At 49.6% G+C, this 22,039-nt stretch overlaps 6 protein-coding genes across 6 annotated transcripts; 2 read left to right on the top strand and 4 right to left on the bottom strand.

Moving 5' to 3' along the window:
- Window positions 1–487: 487 nt before the first annotated feature.
- Window positions 488–1,480, bottom strand: ColSpa_04688 (putative aldehyde dehydrogenase-like protein; the record flags this gene model as incomplete). The annotated part of the gene is made up of 1 exon (XM_049270900.1): window positions 488–1,480. One exon carries the CDS (start codon window positions 1,478–1,480, stop codon window positions 488–490), a length of 993 nt encoding a protein of 330 aa, XP_049126857.1.
- Window positions 1,481–1,515: 35 nt separating this feature from the next.
- On the bottom strand, window positions 1,516–2,155 carry ColSpa_04689 (aldehyde dehydrogenase; the record flags this gene model as incomplete). The annotated part of the gene is made up of 3 exons (XM_049270901.1): window positions 1,516–1,721; window positions 1,776–1,975; window positions 2,028–2,155. The coding sequence occupies 3 exons, from the start codon at window positions 2,153–2,155 to the stop codon at window positions 1,516–1,518; spliced, it is 534 nt and encodes a 177-aa protein (XP_049126858.1).
- A 6,110-nt stretch (window positions 2,156–8,265) lies between these two features.
- On the bottom strand, window positions 8,266–8,802 carry ColSpa_04690 (alkaline phosphatase D; the record flags this gene model as incomplete). Its single annotated transcript, XM_049270902.1, is given in 4 exon segments — window positions 8,266–8,280; window positions 8,298–8,393; window positions 8,469–8,668; window positions 8,736–8,802. 4 exon segments carry the CDS (start codon window positions 8,800–8,802, stop codon window positions 8,266–8,268), a joined length of 378 nt encoding a protein of 125 aa, XP_049126859.1.
- A 100-nt stretch (window positions 8,803–8,902) lies between these two features.
- On the bottom strand, window positions 8,903–9,379 carry ColSpa_04691 (alkaline phosphatase D; the record flags this gene model as incomplete). The annotated part of the gene is made up of 3 exons (XM_049270903.1): window positions 8,903–9,048; window positions 9,101–9,170; window positions 9,245–9,379. The coding sequence occupies 3 exons, from the start codon at window positions 9,377–9,379 to the stop codon at window positions 8,903–8,905; spliced, it is 351 nt and encodes a 116-aa protein (XP_049126860.1).
- A 6,170-nt stretch (window positions 9,380–15,549) lies between these two features.
- On the top strand, window positions 15,550–17,243 carry ColSpa_04692 (FAD-linked oxidoreductase chyH; the record flags this gene model as incomplete). The annotated part of the gene is made up of 4 exons (XM_049270904.1): window positions 15,550–15,819; window positions 15,877–16,093; window positions 16,155–16,549; window positions 16,608–17,243. 4 exons carry the CDS (start codon window positions 15,550–15,552, stop codon window positions 17,241–17,243), a joined length of 1,518 nt encoding a protein of 505 aa, XP_049126861.1.
- Window positions 17,244–21,215: 3,972 nt separating this feature from the next.
- On the top strand, window positions 21,216–21,447 carry ColSpa_04693 (uncharacterized protein; the record flags this gene model as incomplete). The annotated part of the gene is given in 2 exon segments (XM_049270905.1): window positions 21,216–21,279; window positions 21,299–21,447. 2 exon segments carry the CDS (start codon window positions 21,216–21,218, stop codon window positions 21,445–21,447), a joined length of 213 nt encoding a protein of 70 aa, XP_049126862.1.
- Between the last annotated feature and the right edge of the window lie 592 nt (window positions 21,448–22,039).

Raw genomic sequence — 22,039 nt, forward strand, 5'->3', positions numbered from 1 at the left:
CTAGTAGCGTCAGTGAGCTTTTTTCGGCATATCCAAGATCGAACAAGCTGTTGCCGCCTTACAGAATTAACCAGATTTATGTACATCGATAAGACTTGTGCCTCTGTTAGACCGTGCTTTGCTGATATTAGTAATGCGCTTAAAGAGATTGAGAATGTTATTGGAGGGATGAAAGCCGAGATGCCATCACTTTCGGGCCAGACTGGAAGACTGTGGACAATTTGACGTTGTTTCAGGCGTGCCGGAGAGTATATTCAGATGAAAGCAGTGATACCGAAGAGAATCACAGTGGCGTTACCGGTGTCAAGAGATGGGAGTAGGGGTAACGTTAGCCGGTTAGATAGTGCTGGGATCAGGAAAGTGTAAGGAACAAAGTTGAAGCTCCTGCCCGGCAGATACAATCTGGTCATTTTCCCGTTAAATCACTTGATAATACGACACGCCTTAAAGTTTTTGGTCATTAAAACAACAGCTATTGGTATAGAAACTACAACTTTGTGCCCATGTTGACGTGGACAGCCTTGATTTGGCTGTATGCCTCCAGACCTGCCTCGCCCAACTCTCTGCCAATACCACTTTGCTTAACGCCGCCAAATGGCACGCGCGGATCACTGTCTTGGGTGCTGTTTATCCACACCATACCAGACTCGATCTCCGAAGCCACACGGTGGGCACGCTCGATATTTTGCGTAAAGACAGCGGCGCCGAGTCCGTACTGGCTGTCGTTGGCCAAGTTGATAGCGTCCTCCTCAGTCTTGAAGCTGGCAATGACCACAACGGGACCAAAGATCTCCTCACCCCACACACGCATCTTGGTGGTGACGTTAGTGAAGACCGTGGGCGCAACGAAGAATCCCTTGCCCTTGCCGCCAATGTTCAGGGGCTCCCCGCCGGCAGCGAGCTTGGCGCCCTCCTTCTTTCCGATGTCAATGTATTCCAGCACGCGTTCGTACTGGACCTTGGACACTTGAGGCCCTTGAAAAGTGTCCTTATCCCATTGGCTCCCGACCTTGCTGACGGTATTGAGCGTCTCGAGGAACTTGGGGATGAACTCATCATACACGGACTCCTGGACCAATATTCTTGACGTCGCAGTGCAGATTTGACCCTGGTTTGACATGATTCCCATGTGTGACCATTTGACGGCCTGTTCGAGATCCGCGTCACCAAAGACAAGCAAGGGGGACTTGCCGCCAGTCTCGAGGGTGATGTTCTTGAGCGTCTTGGCCGCCTCACTCATAATGACTCTGGCTGTCGCCGTGCTGCCGGTGAAGGCAACCTTGTCGACTAGAGGATGGCCCACTAACGCTCTACCTGCAACGCGGCCGTGACCGTTGACGAAATTGACCACGCCGGGCGGGAAGCCTGCCTCCTTGATGAGGGTCCCAAGAAAGAGGATGCTGAGAGGGGTCTGCTCAGCGGCCTTGAGCACGACGGTGTTTCCACAGGCGAGCGCAGGGCCAAGTTTCCATGTCGCCATGGACAACGGGAAATTCCAAGGAATCCTGAGATAGGTCAGTATCCATTCCCGGTCCTCGTATTAGGAGAGGCTACTTGCACTTGAGCGACCACTCCAATGGGCTGGCGAATCGTGTATGCAAACTTTTGAGGGATAGTGCTGATCGTCTGGCCGTAAGTCTTGTCGGCCCAGCCCGCATAGTAGCGGATGACGGTGACGCACTCCGCCAGGTCAATGTCAAGGGCGTCGTTGTACGTCTTGCCTGTTTTTTGTCAGTAAGCTTCTTGGGCTGACGAGAAAAGTCGTAAAGTTGTACCGTTGTCCCATGCGTCAATGGTTGCGAGAGTCTCCTTGTGTTGCTCTATCAAGTCGGCGAGCTTGTACATCATGGCCCCACGATCTGTTGCCGAGATCCCCTTCCAGGACTCATGTCTCAGTGCAGCATACGCGGCTTTGACGGCCTTGTCAATGTCTTCCTCCTCTGCGGCCTGGACAGAAGCGATCTTCTCCTCAGTGCTATGGTTCAGATGTCAGCCTATCCTCGGGGATCGGATATGGTATCACCCACGCTGGGTCTATCGATTCAATTGTCTCGCCCTTCGCAGACTTGACAAACTCGTTGTTGATGAAAAGACCAGTCGGTTGGGTGTACTTGACTCCATTGGGAGCCGTCAGCTCAACGGAAAGGTCGGACATACTGACGGTGGTCCGGGATCGAGATTTGTGAGGGGTAGATGTGAACAGACGCGGGGTCACTGTGAATGACGCTGTTTTGAATCGAAGGCGGGCAAAAGGAGTATTCGGGAGTAGAGAAGAAGAGAGAGAAGCATTCAGCAACTTGAAGTTCGCAAGTTTGCGAGAAGGCAGAAGAGTAAGTAGAAAGAAGAAGCTCATTTTCTACTGCTTCATCGAAAGGCGACGATGGGACGGCCGGAGCGAGCTTCCAATTGGAACGCCGCGTAGCTACTCCGCATTTACTTGCTGAATTTGGCCCATGGCCCTACGGCGGGGATATGACGTGGGGGGCCGGGTCCCTATCGGCGATAAGGGGTCTCGACTTGTCACGTTGCGGGGATTGGTTGTTTGGCTTCGGGGATGCACAAGTACATCAGCGAGGGACAGTATCTGGATGTTTGTCGCCGATGGAGGTCAAGCTTGAGCGTTCCTTGAACCGGGCAGAGGGGATTAAATATTTGCATTGAATGGAGACACAATCAGGCTTGCGGGAAAAAAAGAAGGGAAGCTCCTTGCAACTCTCCATACACTCATCGTCACTTCGCCCAAGTCCATGCAGGTTTGTATTTTACCAGCTAAGAAAATTGCCAGTCTCTTCATTCAAAGAGCGGTGGTTCCGGTTGTATGAGTAAGACAATTATTCGCAACATCTGTTAGTGACTCAACAATAACTACATGTTGGCATTCTAGAAACCAAGCACTCATCTTGATGTATTCATCCTAAACATATTCCATGGAGAATCAGGCTATTCAGATGCATGTAATAATAGCTGTAAAGCATGCTAGTGTCTTACTACAAACGCACAAAGTCCGGTGTCGCAGCAGTGGGGCCACAGCCGGGCCGGACTGGCTAGACCCACAGCCGCCCGGCCCGGTCGGCTTTGCTACAGCTTGGCGTACCAAAGATAACACATAGGCTCGAGCTCCTAGCACTCTCGCCGGTGATGGTGGATCTTGTTATAGCTCAACACCTTTGTCAGTTGCGTCAAAAGGTTCTTGTGGGGCCGTAGATGCCCAACTTCTTGGCATCGTGGACTGAGCTTCTTAAAAAATTAAATAAATAAATAAATAAATAAATAAAAAGGCTGATCGCCGCAGTATGTGTTCATTGAGGGCGTAGATGTCACATAGTTCTAATCTAAATTACAAAGACTATATAGCAGATCAGTGCTTTTATTCATCTCAGAGGTTATTAGGGGTGGCTGGATTGAATCATCTATACGTAGTACATGTTTTCTACGGTTATGATCAGTCTTTCTGCGGTGCCTGGGTTCCCTTGGTTTCAGTGGCAGCGAGTAATTTGTAAATCATAATCTGACCTACTCCTCGTAGATGTTGGAGTCGCTGTCGTAAGTTAGTTATAAAATTGCTTTTCGGGGTGGAGGGGTTGATTGGTGCTTACAATTCCTGGTTGAATTTCTCCCTACCGTCCGCCTCCCTGTTTACGAAGATGCTCACGGACGTGCCGGAGCATACAAACTCGCCAAAGCCGTCATCGCCAATGGTGACTTCCCGGTCATTCCACCCGAGGACATCAGTCCACACCTCACCAGCATGCATCTCACCAACGTGCATGCGCTTAGATCCAGGACCGGCGTTGCTGACAACGACGGCGCATCCAAAGGGACGATCCCAAGTTCCGTACTTGACCCAACCAAGGCACGTCGCGTAGTCAAAGTAATCGGCCTGCTTGCCGTAGGCGTACAGCTTCCTCGCGAGTGTCATCTTGGGCACAGCGCCTCCGCATGACGGTGGAAAGGGGTGCTCTCCCTTGATGCCATAGATGTCGCCATACCAGACGCAGGGGTAGCCTTCCGTTCGGAGAAGGATGAGAGCATACGCAATGGGCTTGAACCAGCCCTCAATGGGAGCCTCCAGAGCCTGGTACGGTTGGGTATCGTGGTTCATGACCAGTGTCTGGTGACGTTAGGTTGTATCAGGTCATTAGAGAGAGGTGATGACATACCACAGCGTTGACTGGCTCCTTTTGAACAAGAGTTCCATCGAAAACCTTTCTCATGTCGGCTGCGTTACCCTTGCTGATCTTGCTGAAGTTATAGACCAGAGGTGCGTCAAAGAGTGTGAATCGCCTGCCCATCCGCGCCAGGTACTCGGACATGTCGTCGAGGCTGTCCTTCCAGAATTCGCCAACGAAGAACCATCCCTTGCCATACTCCTTATCCAGCTCGGTAATGAATTGACGCAGGAAGTCCTCACTATAGTGCTTGATTGCGTCAAATCGAATTCCCTTGAGTGGCACTTCCTTGGCCAACCACTTGCCCCAATCTAGCACGTCCTTTACAACCTCGGGGTGATCGTAGTCAAGATCAGAACCCATCAAGAAATCACTAAAAGCGCGTAAGCTTCGATGAGACGTCTAAGGGCTGGGTCTGAATACTTACTAGTTGCCCTTCTCATTGTCGACGCTGTCCGCCCACTGCTGGTCACCCTTGTCGCCCAAGATCTTGTAGATGGCAGTCTTCTCATTCCTGGCATTGTAATCCACGCCGCTGAAATGATACCAGTGGTACTTCATTTCACTATACTTGCCTTTGCGGCCGGGGAAGTCATATCCGACCCAAGCATCGATCTCGTACTTGTCGGTGACAAACTTGGTGCGGTCCTCAGGGTCGACCTCGGCAGCGAGGCACTTCTCCTTGCGATCAGCTGCGAATTTGTGGTTGAGGACGGCGTCCCAGTACAGGCCAACTTCGTTGTCCTTGGCGGTGTGCGCGAGCTTCAGAAGCTCTTCCTTGGTTCCCCATTTGGTTCCGACGGAGCCCTTCTGGTCGAACTCACCCAGATCGTACCTTGGAAGTCAGCTTGGCCTTTCGAGGGGAAAATGCCTGAGGACATACAGATCATAGATGTCATAACCATTTCCTGTCTTGGACGAGCCCTTGCATCTAGGATTAAGCATCAGCCGACCGATCGGTGTGGCACTCAATCGATAGATGGCACTCACGCTGGGGGAATCCAAATGTTGTCGATGCCAAACCTCTTGAGCTGCGGAACGTGCTTCTCCAATCTCTTCCAGTGTTTCTGATCGGCAGGGACGTACCACTCGAAGCCCTGCATCATCGTGTGGTTCTCGGGGGTCGGCTCCTGGTCTCCCATGATGGGCGATTGAGTCGTGGCGGCCGACGGACGATTGGGCCTGGGAAAAGGGGATGAGAATGAGGGGTTGAGGAGGGGTAAAGAGAAGAACTTTGGGCGAATGGGTATTTGAAAGAATGGAATCGAGAGCAAGATGGAAACACGTCGGGAGAGAAAAAGACGCCTTCCGCGGGATATATCATATTCACCACCGCAAGGAAAGTGCACGTCCTTTGCTGCTACCCCATCAGCAAATCTCACGAGCCATCGCGGTTACCAATTCCCAGGATTGGGTTAAGCTTCAGAGGTTGACGCGGCGACAAGCAGCAAATCAGACGAGCGGATCGCAGCATTCCGGCCCTTGCGCGATGTCGCCCGACACCAGTCCATTTGAAAAGCGCACACGTCCCTGCGATAAGAAGAACCCCGAATCCGGAAATGGCGCAGTGCTAACAGGATTCCATGGACGCTCAGCCACCAGTCTGTTGGGACTGGCGTCGAATGGCGGAATCTGAGGCTTCTACTGCCTTGAATTCAGGATTGACAGGGGACTCCTGACGTCATACCGCAGATGGACTGGACAGGCCGCAGTAGTCCGGCGCTTTTTTGCTTTCGGTTGCGAAGGTCTAGACCGTCTCCTTGGGATTGGCCTGGTAGCAGTTTTTACTGCTGACTACACACACATGTCGGTGAGCGGAGCTACAGTCGCATTGAGGCAAATAGTGAGCGCTCGGCTTCCATTGTCTGACACAGCTCGAATGAGCAAAATCACATAGGAAATTATTGTTACCGGTTAACAAAAGAAGTTGCGTATGAAGAATGTCTTGAGTAACTCTTTGTGACGTGAAAAAGAACTAAATATTGCCCGTTGCGCGTAGTTACAAAAGATTCTCCCAGATCTATGATGCGAAATGACTGCACGTAGTCGGCAATAGGTATGAGAACCTATCCGAACCATCATTGAAGCCATCTTTCGCCCAGCTCTATGTGAGTTCCACCAGTAACCACCTCCGAAGGCTTTGCAGCTATAACTACACCTACCATCCGAACCCAAGAGCCAGTTCTGTTTGCCCATCTTTCAAAATAGCATTCTTGTCAGCACAAAGAATCGAATCAAATAGAGGCATGATAACTAGGGCCAATAAAACGTACGAATGCATGGCTCCACGCTGAACAGCAACATCACCAGATTGAAGCAAGGTTTCGACAGTCTCGTAATTTCCCTTCTCGTTGGCAACTTGGAAAGCCGTCTTTGGCGTGATCAACGTAGGCGCTCCCTGGTTGACGATGACATAGTCAACCGATACGGTTCGGTGCTGAATACCATTTGTTAGAATTACACACATGCCACGTAGTTTGTTATTCATTAGGAAGAGTTTATGGCTGGGGCGAAAATAAGAAAAGTGAGGGAAGGAATCTACACTAACCATCGGTGTTGTAGCTCCTGGGGCCAGATCTAAGAAGTACATATTAATACCTCCCGGCAAAACAATGCCACTTCCGGGTACCCCATAAAATGGTAGAAACCCTCTGTCAAAAGTCAACATTGGTTCGCGTGAGACTCTCGAGCTCGTAATTACTGACGTTCCTTCGTTGTTGGCGGGAACAGTTGAGATAGTACCAACCGCTGTTCTCTGCACAAAGCCTCCGAAAAGGCTTTCTGTCTTCAACTCATCTTCAAAGACTTCAACTGCGGGCTCAGTGTTGCTTGATCCATCAGCAGGATTGAGGGGTAGGTTCGACAAGACAATGCGTCGGTGGAGTGTAGTGGTAGCGCTCATTTTGAAACGTAATGACGGTGGTTAAATGTTCCTGTTTCCTTGAAGAGAAAGCTATTGGGAAATCATAGAGGAGTGTCGAACTACAACATGAAGGTGCTATTAAGTCTCCTCACTCTGCCTGATATAATTGCTGACCGAATTGCTGTAAGGTCCAGAGACCCGCCATTTCGGCGCCGAGGACTGAGGAAGCGGGATGATTGGTCAGGGCATACGACAAGGGATGCTGCATATCGACACTACAAGATCCATGCCATCATGAGTTTGTCAGCGAACGCAGCACCTCTAAGCTTATTCAAGATATGTGCAAACCGGCCCCGAAACCTACTGATTCCGCGGGAATGATCATTTCGGTACTCCGCATCATGCGCTTGTTGGGCATATGCTGGTGTATGGACGACGGTAGGCCAGGCTGTCGTCTCATGATGTGGGTAAGCTGACTGTAAAATATCATCGGTTACCTAGGCAAGCTGGCCAAACCCTAGCAAAACGAAAGTGTTCGGACTTTGTTCGTGAAGATAGTTTTTCAGGGTTGAATATATTGAGTATAAACAAATGCATCTACTGCATACCCGCTAACTCTACTTCGATCCAAGATCGAAGCTTCCTCCCTTCGAAAAGGTGTTTCCACCAGTGCTTCATAGGTACATTTGCTCATAACCAACCACATCCCACTCACGCGTCTCAGTGTTCAAGCTCAGATTGGTATGCTTCACCTCCCCAAATCTCAATGCACCTGATTCAACTAGACCACCTGCGATGGGTCTTTTCACATGGTTCTCGCCAGACACTATTGTGAAATTTGCCAGTGGAATGTCCCAAGAGTTCCTCGAGGCAACCGACGGGGAGCCTGTCGTGGCGTCAGATTAGCCGTGTGACCACGGAAGCAATCGTTGACTTTGCAATCACTCACCAAAAAAGTGGGCAGAAACTGTCTCGGGCGTTACTTCGAGAGTGAAGTATCCGCGGTAGTAGCCCTCCTGCCACATCAACTCTTTATTCTGGGCAATTCTTGCACGAGAGTAGTTGCCAACCGTAGGCTCGATAGAGCCGCGAGTGCCGGTTGAGCTGACAGCCGTACCAGCAAACTCCACGCCAATGCCTCCAGCTCCGCTCGTATTATCGTAATCCTTCACTCCGAGCCATGCAAGATCCGAAACCTAGACTACCAGTCACTAATTTGTTCCATGATAGGACCTACGGGCTTTCAGCCTTGGAAAATTGCTTACCCAATTCTGGTGACTATCTCCCGCAAGGAAGATGTTGTTGCCGATATTGTGGTCGTACAGATGCTGCAATGTGCGGTTTCGGTTGGCAATGTATCCCTGTAGTCATACTTAGTATCATTACGAACACCTACGAGCCAGTAAAGTCGGAAGATGGTAGAAGATTGAACTCACATTCCAATTATCTCCGCTGAGTATGCCGTCATCACTCTCCACAATGCGAGAAAAAATGATTTGGTTTCCGACGAGACGCCAAGTCGCACCACGCTCGTTTGACTCGCTTAAAGACCTGTAGAACCAATTCTCTTGACGAGAGCCCATTAGAGTGCGGCTGGGATCATCACGGATGAGATCAATGTATTCGTCATTCCATCCTATACAAATGTTAGCATTCAGTCATGTTGGGGATGCTCTACCAGCACCCAACGTATCTGAACTTACCAAGCGACGTGATGCTTCGATCGTAATTTCTGGTGTCGAGTATGATGAGATCTAACAGCTTTCCCATTTTGAATGATCTCCAAACTCTAAGACCATCGTCGAGATCGGTCTGTCTGATCTTTTTCGTTACTCTAAAAGCGACCCGAATAAAGGGAAGAGTAGAATACTCACCGGATGGGCATCCACTCAAAATAGGCTCTTACGGCATTAGCCTTGCGAGAATCGACGCTGACTTGCGGCCCATCGTTGAGAAACGACTCCTCTGTGTTGTTAAGGCCACTGAAACCATCTCTGTAGCCATTGTTGGCGAACTCTAGACTAAAGTCAGATCTGAGCTTGCAACCGGAGCAGGAAGCTTCACTTACCGTGGTCATCCCAGGTGGCAATCCAAGCAAAATCGTTTGCGAGGAGCTGGAGGTCAGGATCGGCTCGGTGCTGTATTCATGTTCAACATTCAACCAATACCAAGTAAGGAGGGAGAGGAGGGTGGGAAGAGACGATTTGGTTACCGTGGAAATGACGCACCTGTCCATGCCGTGTTCGGTAGTCTTGAAGGGTGAAAATAGTGCCTGAGGGAGCTGTTCCACGTTCACCTTCTTTCCCTGTCTCGTAGATATAGTCTCCGAGGTGAAGAACATAGTCATGCTGATCCTTTCTGGCAGCATTGCCATATGCATTGAAGTACCCGTTGGCTGGGGGATGCTGATTAGTGACATGTGTTTTGTAAGGGAAGGTGCTTCACACACGGTAGTTACTGCAAGACAGCAAAGCTGAGATTGGTGACATCGTCATCCGCGGTTGGGGATGTCTTAGTTCTGCCAATAGGGCTTTTCTTGTTGGAGTCGCAGACACTAAATTGATAATAGTAGATCGTTAACGGCTGGAGTCCAGTCGCCTCAACCTGGAGTATCATTTGAGTCAGTGAACGCTAAGTATCACGCCCTAGTCAGTTATGATAGTCACTCACCTTCACGGTATAGTCAATATCAGATGTTGTGTACGCCTTTCCATGAGCAACAACTGACGATTGAGTTGAATTGATACCCGTGCTGCCATTAGACGGCTTTCCTTCAAAGATCTCCCAGTCGACACAGATTGGGTTCGGATCAGCCTTAATGTATCGCTCTGTCTCATGGTTGTACACAGGTGCTGTTCCATTGACAACCACGTTACTGCTGTCAGACTCGCTTGAAGGTGCGATGCGTGCCCAGAGAATCACACTGTTGGGCCATGGATCTCCCGAAGCGACCCCATGAGTGAATTGAAGCTGATCTGGGGTGTATGCGACATTGTTTCGTTTCCATGAGCGCCTCTGAACGGTTGACACGTCAACTCCAAGTCTTGGGTGACGATGAGATGGACTGTGATAATTCAAGTTCCCGTCGAAGCTGGCTTGAGTTGTGTGAGCCAATAAAAGGCCGGCTACAAAGGTCTTGAAAGCCAACATTGTGATTTGGGGCATGAGCTTCTCAATCCAACCAGCAAGAGCATGCTGGCCGGCGATACGTTCTATATACACCGAATAGCCAGTTCGGCCTTCTGTTGATTATTGCCTATTTGAAATGAAATAAACTACATCAGTGATGTGACATCAACGTCGCTCTTTTCCCATCACAGGCCAACTGTGTGAGTTAAAGAGGCCACGTTTTTCTCATGCATGTTCATCAGGTCAATGCTACTTGGGTGTTCGTTAAAAAGCTCTTGGCGCTCTAATCCCTTTTGCGAAGCTCAATCGGCCAAACCCCCATTGAATAGCGTCTTTGAGTGCAATGATTGCGACCACGATGACGAGTAGGCGTGTCTTACGTTACACTAACGGGCATGGTATACCGACATCGTGCTCTAGAGTGAGTTATCGATTGGCTGGGGAGCCAGCTTACCAACCACTACATGATCGGCAATCTGCACGCTGAAGACCCAAAAGTGGATCTTCAATCTTTGAAGCTATGTGCAATGTTAGAGGCGGCGAATGACCGCCTAGTAGTTTATAATCATCTTAGTGTTTGCACCGAGATATGCTTACCCAGATGTCAATTGACGAATGTAAAGTTTGGTGCAGTTTCAATCTGGTTAGGCAAAGTGTTATCAGTCCGAATGAAACCTACACTCGTGGCACGACGAACACATAAGACTCGTTAGTATTCCAGTGGCCCGCAGCAGTCAAATCGTGCATGCATACTCAAGAAGATTCCCAAATAGCTGTGTGAATACGATTGACCTCGAAAGCTTACTTCTGACTTAGTTGTGGCGATGGACGATCCCCGGATTGTGACGTCCTGCACCGCCAAACTTCTTGCTACGCAAGCCTCAATGATTAACATATATCCTCATACTGCCGGTATAGTGTAGGGTTAGCTTATCCAAGTCTTTTGTTTTTTCACATCTCATTTTAGGCTTCATTCTGGAGAGTGATTGTCTCTTTAAACTCATTACATAAACATTGGAGACCTCCGAGAATGTGCTGGAGGAACCATGCAAATGGTTTTTCTGACTGCATCGAACGATCATACTCTCAAGAAACCTTGTTTCGCGTATTGAGAATTAAGTTGATACTTTCACTTGACTCAACAGTCAAGCCAGCTTTTTGCATGACGCTCAGCTATACAACATGGTTAGATATGCTACATTTCGATAATCACCTTCAGAAAAGATAACAGGCTTGAGATACGAAACCGGCATTGGCTGGAAAAAGGAAATAGTCGATTGAAGTCGACCGACTTTTCAACGGTCCATTGCTACCAAGCATCGTGTACACGTCGAGGGCGCTGCTCACCAAACTGACTAGTTCTGTCCTCGGTGGTGACCTCGATCTCATTGGACACTATGATCGTATTCGGTGACTGTTTTCCAAAAGTGATTGACGGAGAGCTGTTAAGATCTTGTAACTTGACATCTTTCATGATTCGCTCTTCGCTTTCGGTGAAGGTTGAATTGGAGGCGACCGGGTTGACGTGCGGTGGACCAGTCCGGCGATCTCGGCTACGCGAATCCACGTTACCGCCTCCTATTGTTCGGAAGCCGCTTGGTGTTCTGTAGGCCTTTTTGGAAGTTTTGGAAGATCGCAAAACGCTGGGCCACAGGGGCTTGAGCCATGTTCTGATCAACGGGAAAATCATGGGTAGGTTTGTCGTGACTACCGCAACAAATGTCTCGCGTGTGCCCCATGTGCCTGCAAGTTGAGCGCCGTTGACGGGATCCTGAGCGCATACCGGTTTTTAGCTCAGAGTTTAAAGACAATGACTCAGGGTACAACATACAACGAGAACAAATACGCTCTTTAGAGTTGCACAGACTAAGACGAAGATGCCTGCACCAAATACGACAGTCGATGCGATCTTCTTCACAAGGCGTAAAGTAGACTCCCACAATAGAGGAATAGGAATCAGTATCAAATAGATGTCGGTCGAAACGTTTGCGGCGAAGGAAGTCCAAATGATGGGTAAGGAAACGGCGGCTTGGCAGAAATCTAGATAATCAGTTGTTAGAAACAATCAAACAGAGGCTTTAGGCACAAAAACCATACTTCCGGGGTTTGGGTTGATCTGCCAGTACTTGTCGAAGGGTATGCATGACAGAAATACCACACCGATAGAAGCGAAGGAAGTTGCGAGAACGAGACCGAAGCCGATCCAGATGCGCATGCGATACCGTCGGCCCAGACCTTCCTACTGAGATGTCAGTTCTTAACCAAAGGCGCTTCCGTGATTGGGGTATTGCTCACTGTAAGACGGAGGTAAAAGACCAACATCGACAATTTCAGCAGCCAGATGAGTGCAGAGTAGGTCGTCCACCCAGCAACTTGGATTTTTGAACCAATGACTCTGCGAAATCTCAGTAAGTGTTTGCGAGGAGATATTACGTAGAATTGCTTACCTCAATCCAAATTCTGGGTCGTCAGGAGACAAAGCCGCCCGTTCTTCATCAGACATACCATTGTTGGCAAGTCCGTGGGCAATGCTGCCAACGCTATGTGCCAGTGTAGATTGAACCGTATAGAACAGCTGTGTGGATTGGGATCAGCATTGATCATAGGGTTCAATTGGATCGTGTGGGACACATACAAGCGCAACCCACACAAGATAATCGTCAGCCCGGAAATTCCGGAATCCTACGGCCTTCGCTCGAGCGTATGTCCGAAATATGGTCACGACAACGCCAACTCCGTACAATGTCCATGCCTCGATTGTGAACTGGCGACTAGCTGCAGCGGCGACGGCTTGCGCGGCCGGGTCCATGGGATAACTATCGGACATTAACACTTGGACAATGTCGGCTCTGGTTACCTTGGGTCGGGGCGGCAGCAGCGAGTGAGGGCAGGCGAGAGTTCCAAGAACGGCCAGAAGAAATGGCTTTAGGCTCTTGGGGATTTCATCGATACATATAGGGTGCGTATCACGCAAAGCTTAAAGTAAACAGATTAGTTTGACACAAAAGTCTAGATGTCTCAATCAAGGCCGACAGGCTAGTGCTGCTGCCCAAGCCCCAGAGACCAGCCATTAAAATCGTAATCACAGGCCTAAAAGTGCAAGTTAGAGACCAAGTTTGCAACAACTATAACGTGCTCAAGGGGGAGATATTGCCCTCAGCATCAAAAGATGATTCTGGTATATGAACAGGGGCCCATGCGGCTTCAGTTTGCATGAGCCCATCTCCGAGGTGCAACACCACGAACCAAGAACTGTGTCAGGGGAGCAGCAGAACAGTCAAGGAGCAGCTGTAAGGGTTCAAGATTCTTGAACATGTTCGTCGGACGAGATCCATTTCTGGAGAACACTACGCGATGCTGACCAGCGGAGGCAACGTACAGGTAGGACGATGTTACACTCACGTACCTTTCCTATTGCGTCAGATTCTTCTTAATATTCTTGGCGATTGGCGTTCCTTCCGTTTTTCCGGGGGTCTACAAATTGTTACGCGATGCATAACGAGGATGGATCCGGATCGGATCAAAGTTTCCCATACTATCAATCGTAGGGGGTTTCCCACCTGCATCCACGCCACTTATTTGTGTGTCAGTTCTCTAATCAACCACAGTCCGGAGCAGACGTGTTTAAAAACGCACTATTGCAAGCAAGTTTGGAACTCGACTCCCTCTACCACAGTTCATGCGTAAGCCATATATATGTCTAGTCAGTTGATGGAGACTTCCTCCACTGCCAAGCTCTAGTACAGGATGACAAAAACTGGGACGGGACCTTGCCCAACTTGGAATGCGCAACTTTTCGAACCCTGGACGAGGTCCGAGCGGGCGCGGATGATTCCCCGGTGCTGAGCAACCCCACCCAATGCTTCCCTTTCTTTACGATAAAGTAAGGTATTGAGGATACCTCGGGTGATGTGATGAGGAGGCGGGGCGACTGGTCCAGTCTGTGGTACGAGAACTAATGCCTGGCCCACCAGGGTTGGAAACAGATGTTTGTTGCGTTGCCCTGAAATCTCGAGCAATCGAACCCTTCGCTCCAAAAACCTGTGATGAGACGGTCATGCCCGAACGAACGCCTGGAGGGGGAAGAAAAATAATAAGACAATAATTACAACCAGAAACATTGGCCTGATTGACAGAATGACAGGTCAGAATAGCCCGAGAGGCAAAGCTTCCAGGAAATGCATCTAGGAGGCGTAGACTCCCGGCACTGATACTTCCGGTGCGCACTCTAGCGTGCTGCTTTCAGTCCGCTTGGAGCTTCGTCTCCAACAGTAGCCTTCCACTCAGCTGCCATTTGTGCATTGGGTGATGCTATTCGGCTACAGGTGCAACAACTCGTCACCTTAGAAATCTCTCTGCTCGTTCAGCATACCGCATCAAGTAACTGCACCACTGCAAGCCCCACACAGCTGAGCATCAGAGGACATCAAGTTCTGCGGCAGCCATTGAGAATGTGCTGCAAGAGAGAAGGATGGGCAAGCAGTGGGGAAATATCTTCAAGCCCCTGCTACGCTTAGAACTGTGGCCTTGGGGTAGCGTAGCGTAGCCCTCGGAGGTTTATCCATGAACTGGAAGCTTGGCAGTAGACAAGTTAGCAGCCGTTGGATTACAAGGTACGGACCGCGCAAGACGTGCACTCGATTGCAGGAGTTATCCGCGAGGGGGCCGGAAGGAATGATATTCTTCGCCTCGAGATAGGCTCCTCCCTTCGGGCTCACTTCGGGACCCGCTGTGATGTCGGTGGTAATTGGAAGCATAGCAATCGCATGTATGCGGCTTGCTTGAGAAAAATAAAGGAATATATGTATGTGCACGCACGTAACTAGGCAGGGAAGGGGGCAACCAGAAGAATCTTCCGAAGTTCACGAGGCTTCGTTACGAGGACATGCGGGGATCAGTCCTCAGCCAAAAGCCGGACGGGCTTGGACGACTTGCAGGAGCTATCTCCGAGAGAGTTGGACTATGTTTGTGCATGTTGGCAAGGATAAAGGGGGCTTAACTACTTCGATCTGGCCCGGTGATGGTTTAGTGATGAATAGGCAGGGCCTCCTGCATGCCAATACCACGTCAGGGTGAGTCCCGACCAAAGAACCGAAATTAAAAAATGCAAGCTGCGTTGCGCTCGGCAAAGTTAGCTCCTTGCCACCACTGACGGTACTACATGCAATAAATAACGGTTGATTCCCTGCTCGTTGACAATGAGCATGGTATTAGCCGCGATCGTCCACCAGGTCTGGCCGTTCTCTGCAATCACATTCCTTTCAAACTTCCCGAAGAGATCTGGGTGACATCTGGCCCGACTTGGTGAAACAGTTGTATCCTTACATCCGAGAGTTTATCTTTTGCCAATCCGGCTGCCTGTCTGTTTTGTCCCCGTTCCCTGCCAAGATGCATCGATTCAGGATGGAAATTCTCACAGCTGTAGCTGCATGGGCGATCACTTCTGCATGCCTCAACGTGCCCGTCGCTCGTCAAATGCTTGGAGGCATCTGCCGCAGAGACACAGCTGAGCTTGGACAGAGACTCTCGCCTACCGCAAAGATCTTTGAGCCGGGCACTGCTGAATTCGTCGAGGCCTCCGTTCGGTGGTCCAACCTCGATGCACCCAAGCCTAACCTCGTTGTTGTTCCTGGCACTGAGAATGACGTCGTCGAGATTGTAAGTAGTTTACATTCTTCAGATTACAAGTCGAGCTGCTAACTAACCGCGGTGTAGGTCAAATTTGCCAACGAACAGGGCCTTCCCTTCCTGGCATACAATGGCGTGCACGGCGCTATTACAACCCTTGGGAGAATGGACAGTGGCATCGAAATATACATTAACCAGCTGAGCGGCGTTGAAGTATCTGCGGATGGTAAAACTGCCAAGATTGCCGGTGGCACCATGTCCAAAAATGTCACCGACGCACTATGGGCAACCGGGAAGCAGACAGGTAAGCCAGAACGCTTTGACTCAACACCTGGTGCGCCCTATGGTGTTGACAAATTCTACAGTAACGGGAACATGTGAATGCGTCAGCACTTTGGGCCCTGCTCTGGGAGGTGGCCATGGATGGCTTCAGGGCCGTCATGGCCTCGTCGCTGACCAGTTTGTGTCCATGAACATTGTACTAGCCGATGGCACCCTGCAGACCATTAACGAGACGTCTGATCTCTGGTGGGCCGTCAAGGGTGCCGGTCACAACTTCGGTATCGTGACATCGGTTAACGTCAAGATTTACGACATCGAGCACCGCGATTGGGCGGTCGACACTCTCATCTTTAGCGGGGACAAAGTTGAAGAAGTCTATGAAGCTGCCAACGAGCACCTTGTCAAGAACGGTACTCAAGCTGTTGATGTTGTCAACTGGTCATACTGGCTCAACAACCCTGATGTTGACCCCGAGAACGTGAGTGCATTTTCAGCTGAAACAAACCTCGTAAGTGTTACTAATCATAATCGTTAAGCCGGTCATTTTGTTCTGGATCATTCAAGAGGGCGTTACCACCGTTGACCCCATTTACACCCAACCTTTCCACGACATTGGCCCTATCTCATCAACCCCGGAGTCCGGAACCTACCTTGATCTCGCGGCGTGGACTGGTATCGCTCTTGATTCTATTCCTTGCCAGAAGGTTGGCGGAAATAACCCTCGTTTCCCCATCTACACTCAGTCATACAACATCGAGTCTCAACGCAAGGCATATGACCTCTTCGCGTCCTCCATCAAGGGCGACTCACCTTTTAACAACTCGCTCTTCATGTTTGAAGGCTACTCAGTCGATGGCGTGCGAGCTATTGATCACGACTCAACGGCCTTTGCTTACCGTGATGACAACCTTCTCTTCGCCCCTCTCATCACCTACACCCCCAACGGTACGGAACTTGACCAGCAGGCCGCCACGCTGGGCAACCAACTTCGCGACATTATTCATGAGGGCACTGGACGCACCGAGCAGCATGTTTACCTGAACTACGCTTTCGGTGATGAGTCTCCAACGGGTTGGTACGGTAGTGAGCAGTGGCGCCAGGACCGTCTCAAGTCTTTGAAGACGAAGTACGACCCCAACGGAAGATTCAGCTTCTACGGCCCCATTGCTTAACAAGCTTCTATCATGTATCTATATGAGGCAGTACGAACTAAGCCATGCCTCTTGAACAGATAACACATTGTTGGCACATTAGTCTGATGTCATGAAAATCCGATGTCCTTAACTATATATCTCCGTCTCGTCATCCTCTTGTTGGAAAATCTAAGGTGCATTTTTTTAGTTCCTCATTAATTTCTCCATCTTCAGCAGCTCTAATCCCCGTCACCTGGGTAGGGTCTTCGCCTGTTGTATTCTTCAGGGCCATACGGCAAGGAAAAATGTGTTATCAATCAAACCCCTGTAGAACAACTAGGAACTTCCTTTTCGGAAGATGCCATAGTTTGCAACATCATAATACAGCTTCATTTACGTGGGCAAAGTTTCACCAATTTCCTTCAAGATTCCCCAATCGCTTATGTGTTCCAATGTACAGCATCAGCTTGGCTTTCCATATAAGCAAGCCAAACGATATTTTCTCCAAGAAATCCAATCTTTCTATCTACTAACCCATTTGTCTGCCTAAGCCAACTTGGCATTGCATCTAAAACTGCGACTCAGTAACTCGATGTGATGTATCCATCACTTCTGATGTATCCCGCTACTGCCCCCTACTCATTCGAGGTTGGAGACAAGAGCAGTCAGTCAAATCTTTTCAACAGCTCGATCTTAACATGCACTGGGATACGGTCTGCTCTCTCAAACGTTATTGGGTGAGACCGTTAAAGAGACGGCAACGAGACACTAGTTGAAGGTCTTGAATAACTATAATACCATCTATACAGCAATAGGTCTGCTTACCTGTGGCGCAGTTCTGAAATAAACCGATGGCTGTCGAGCTGAATGATTTCCTAACGAAGCAACCGCGGATTTAGATATAAGGTGGCGATCAATGGAATCTCAACCATTTTTTACTTATAATTCAAGGATTAACAGGCTATTTTTAATGTCTTATTCGCTCTCGAACGCATGTCAGATCTTTATTTGAAGCTTTAAGTATTTAAATACTTCGGCATCGAACTCAACAGCATTATTTACATTCAGCCATTCTAACTTCACATTTCACAGTGTAAACTGTTACCTTTTTCATCTGAACCAGCCCCGTGACTGCTGAAAATGCTCTTGGCACTCCTTTTATGATTACTGACCGCACATCTGTGGTTGATTCTGTCGTCAACACCACATCACTTAAGGCCAACATGTACGGCGTCGTTTCCGCCGATGCCACCGTTCAAGTCTTGGGGCAATGCCACGCCGTGAAATTGGGTTTGGATTCGTGCTCAGATCTATCATTCCCGCACCGTCCAGAGTCGTGACAGGATCAGGAAAAGCTACCACCGAGAGAAGAGAAGCGTCAGGTCATGAACATTGGCATCGGAATGTATTATCAAGGCTTGTTCAGTCATCACTCTATATTCATTAATGTGACCATATCATGCTGTAGTCCTTATAACTCCTGGACCTTAGACAGCGAGGAAAATATGATGGTGCTGCTTCTCGTCCTTTGGTTTCTCAACAATCACGTGGCTATGTAGCGATGAATGACCACGTCATAGGGGAAGCTGATTACGAAAACCTACATAGAGATTACGGGAATCCACCCAGTAACAGACATTAAATGGGGTATATATTACATGAAAGCATTCAACATGTGCTTGCCAGGGCTATGCGTCGAGGGATAATCCACCGTTTCTTGACATAGACGGACTCGACATTAGCTGACTGGAATAGGCTGGATATCAGACTCAATACGACGACCAACAGAGTATTGGTTGGTCATCAGAACGAATTCCCCAAGTCGGGAACAACTAGCACCCGATCTTGAGGCTGGAACGTCCTGTGGCTATCTGAAGTACCTCACGGCCTGCCTGTCTACATGGTCCAAGTTCCAAAGGGAAGTACGTTGATAGTGACGTGGATAGTTCAGAATAATTAATCTTCGAGCCAGGTTCATCACTCCCATTTGTCATTTTATGTGTCCTTGTTATGTCACCGAGTTTCTCTAGAATCTGTTGGAATGAGAATTTTGCAGAGAAGTATGGATGGCTTGACGATACCAGCTAAAAAAGACAGACAAGATAACCGGAGCAAAACCACATAGCCAGTTTCATCTCACAATCGAGGATCCTCTGTGATCAACAAAACAACAGTTCGCCAAGATGGCTGCCAATGCCGACTGACAAGCAGAAAAAGCATTGATAGAGACCTCATGTTACACAACATGAAGCTCTGGGCCAAGTTTGCAAGCTCAAGCCGATGAAACGGCTGACGCCAGCCTCAAATCTAGTTTCTGAACGGCCAGGAGCGACAGCTATCGGTATGGCGACGTGATCCATTGTACAAGGCGATTCGGATCCTCAGCCGCTCACAAAAACTTGGATACTAGGACATCTTTCCGTCGTCATCGGGATCTCGATCGCCTTGCCCCCTGCTGAGCCCCGCGGCTGCTGTATCTTTCAGCTCCGGGACGCTAATGCATCAAACGCAAATATTAAGAGACATCTTCCTTCACCCTCTTCCCGCATGTTGTACGATAATCTTAGGCTGCAAGGTCCTTGACATGAGCTGGTCGGGTGCTGAACCAGTAGTCACTCATGAAAAGCCGAGCTGTCGCAGATTCCAAGACCCAAGGCCGAGGTCGAGGGACAAAAGTCTTCCTCAATCGGGGCCGTCTTTTCCCTAAAGAAGACCAGCCTGCATTCCCCGGATCCCATCTTCCTGCATACCCTAGCGTCAGGATCCACAGCCTCATCTCTAGGCGAGTTGGAGGGGGAAATCTTGCGAGCTAACTACCAAAACGTAATTACACCTGTCCCGAATTGCTAAGCTGCAGATGTGGCAGAGACATGCATATGGCAGATTCTGGACGATAGTTTGTTACGCCCGTCAGCCAGCCCACATGCGAAACGGACCCCATAATGCGATGGCGAAATGCCACACATGAGAAAGGACGCCACAAATCATGATTAACAAGCCTCAGTTGACTGTCAGCGTTATTCTCCTAGGGGAAATGTACCTAAGATTTGAAGTGATTTTGGTTCTAGGATTCGGCAAACCACGAGATCGATATCAACTAAAACCACCAGGGTCGCAAACATCATAATTCCACACGTACCGAGGGCATAGCAGCGGCCGTTGACTATTGCTACTCGCATACAGCCTCGATAGAGACGCGTGGCCGCCTCTAGAAGGCCCGTCTAGCGCGTTTGAGAACAACAAAAACAAGCCAAACAATTGTTGTAGTAAGCCCTCTAAGTGCCTCATCCGACACACGCCGACCCGTTCATGTCTTGACCTCAATTGCAACGCCGACAATGGCCAACAGTCCGACGAAGAAGTCAGGACTAACCCATTGTGAAGGCCAAGCCACTTGGACGCATCCGTGTGATTTACCCGTCTCCATTCCACGATAGGTGCCCGTTCCATCGAGGGTTGCCAAGATCAGGTTCTGGACCTAGATAAGCCACGAAAGCCGTACCGGCCGGCGCGCGCCAAGTGTCTCAGTCTGTCTCTTGCAACCCCTGCTACAGTGCGACCTCACCTACACCACCCTTTTCTTTCCTCTCTCAGAGCCTCCTTCGGCGCATACACAACCCCAGCTCTGCGTCATGAATCGCGGTCCCGAACACGTGGAACTGGTACGCCCTCTTTCAGGCTTCCCCTGTTCTCCTTCGGATCGGGAATGTAGGACAGATGAGACAGCACGGTGTTGAGTTGCCCTCAGGGATTGAAAACAACTCAAATTCCATTCCTCGGGCCCGGAACTTATCCCCTGCCCGTTAAACCAACCCTCTTCCAGTGTCGTTATCCTGAGACAAGCCCATCTTGTATAGTACTTGCTGCGCACGCCTCTCAGGGCCTCCCAGGTGAGAATAAGCAACGTTATCGAATTAGAGTTGAGCCCATTCTGTCGGCTACGCTACTTAGTTGAACCTGCCGCTAAGCGTCGACACACCCCTCCTCCCGACCATCAACAACATTGCAATCATGGCCATCCCGACGCGACGCGTCTCCACTGGGTCAGGCACGACGCACGTCCGCGAACCCCAAGGTAAGCAAAAGCCAGGTAGACGGCCAAGACATTTTCCAGGATCAAGGGGCAGATCTTCCCAGATTCGTGGGAGAGGAGGCAAGGACCATCACCTTGGCCCCGGTCTCTCATCTGAGCCAGACGCGTCGTCTCCGAGCTCTAGTGAGGCGCTCCTTGGGGGACGTGTAACAATGGCACAATTCAACCTAATTAACCGCCTCGTGAGCTAGCGATGGCAGCCTCCGACCTCTCACATCTCATATCCGTTAAACCCGCTGAGCCACGCGAGGCAACTTTGCAGATACGAAGAAAAACCAAAACTTGACAAAGGGCACACCACGTTCCCCAGAGGGCTTGCTCTGCGAGGCTTGGCTGAAATCTTGGGAAAAACCAAACACCGCGAGGTTTCCACGAGACTAGGCAGAGAAACTCTGTCACTTCTCGTAATCACTCTTTCGAGGGTTTTGGTTTTTCTCACACGCAGCCACGAGAGAGCCATTGGTCCTCCAAACCTTCTTCCCCATTTCCTAAGGCTCAGGGCTAGAAGCAGCTGAACTCCAGCGCGGCAACGCCACGATAGGGCTCCTCCGTGGCGTTTCAACGACGGCGTTGCGAGTGTTTTCTGATCAATAATAACAAGATAACATGGTGGGTTTTTTTTTTTTTTTTTTGGTGTCTTCCGTTACAATGGTTGAAAATATTCTCTTCAGGATTTAACCAGGGGGAGTATACGGTTCCCTAAGGGGGCAGTAACAACTGTGCACGCTTATTTGCAAGAAAT

This window comes from Colletotrichum spaethianum, assembly GCF_022836535.1.
Source record: "Colletotrichum spaethianum MAFF 239500 DNA, contig10, whole genome shotgun sequence".
NCBI classification, from domain to species: Eukaryota; Fungi; Ascomycota; class Sordariomycetes; order Glomerellales; family Glomerellaceae; genus Colletotrichum; species Colletotrichum spaethianum.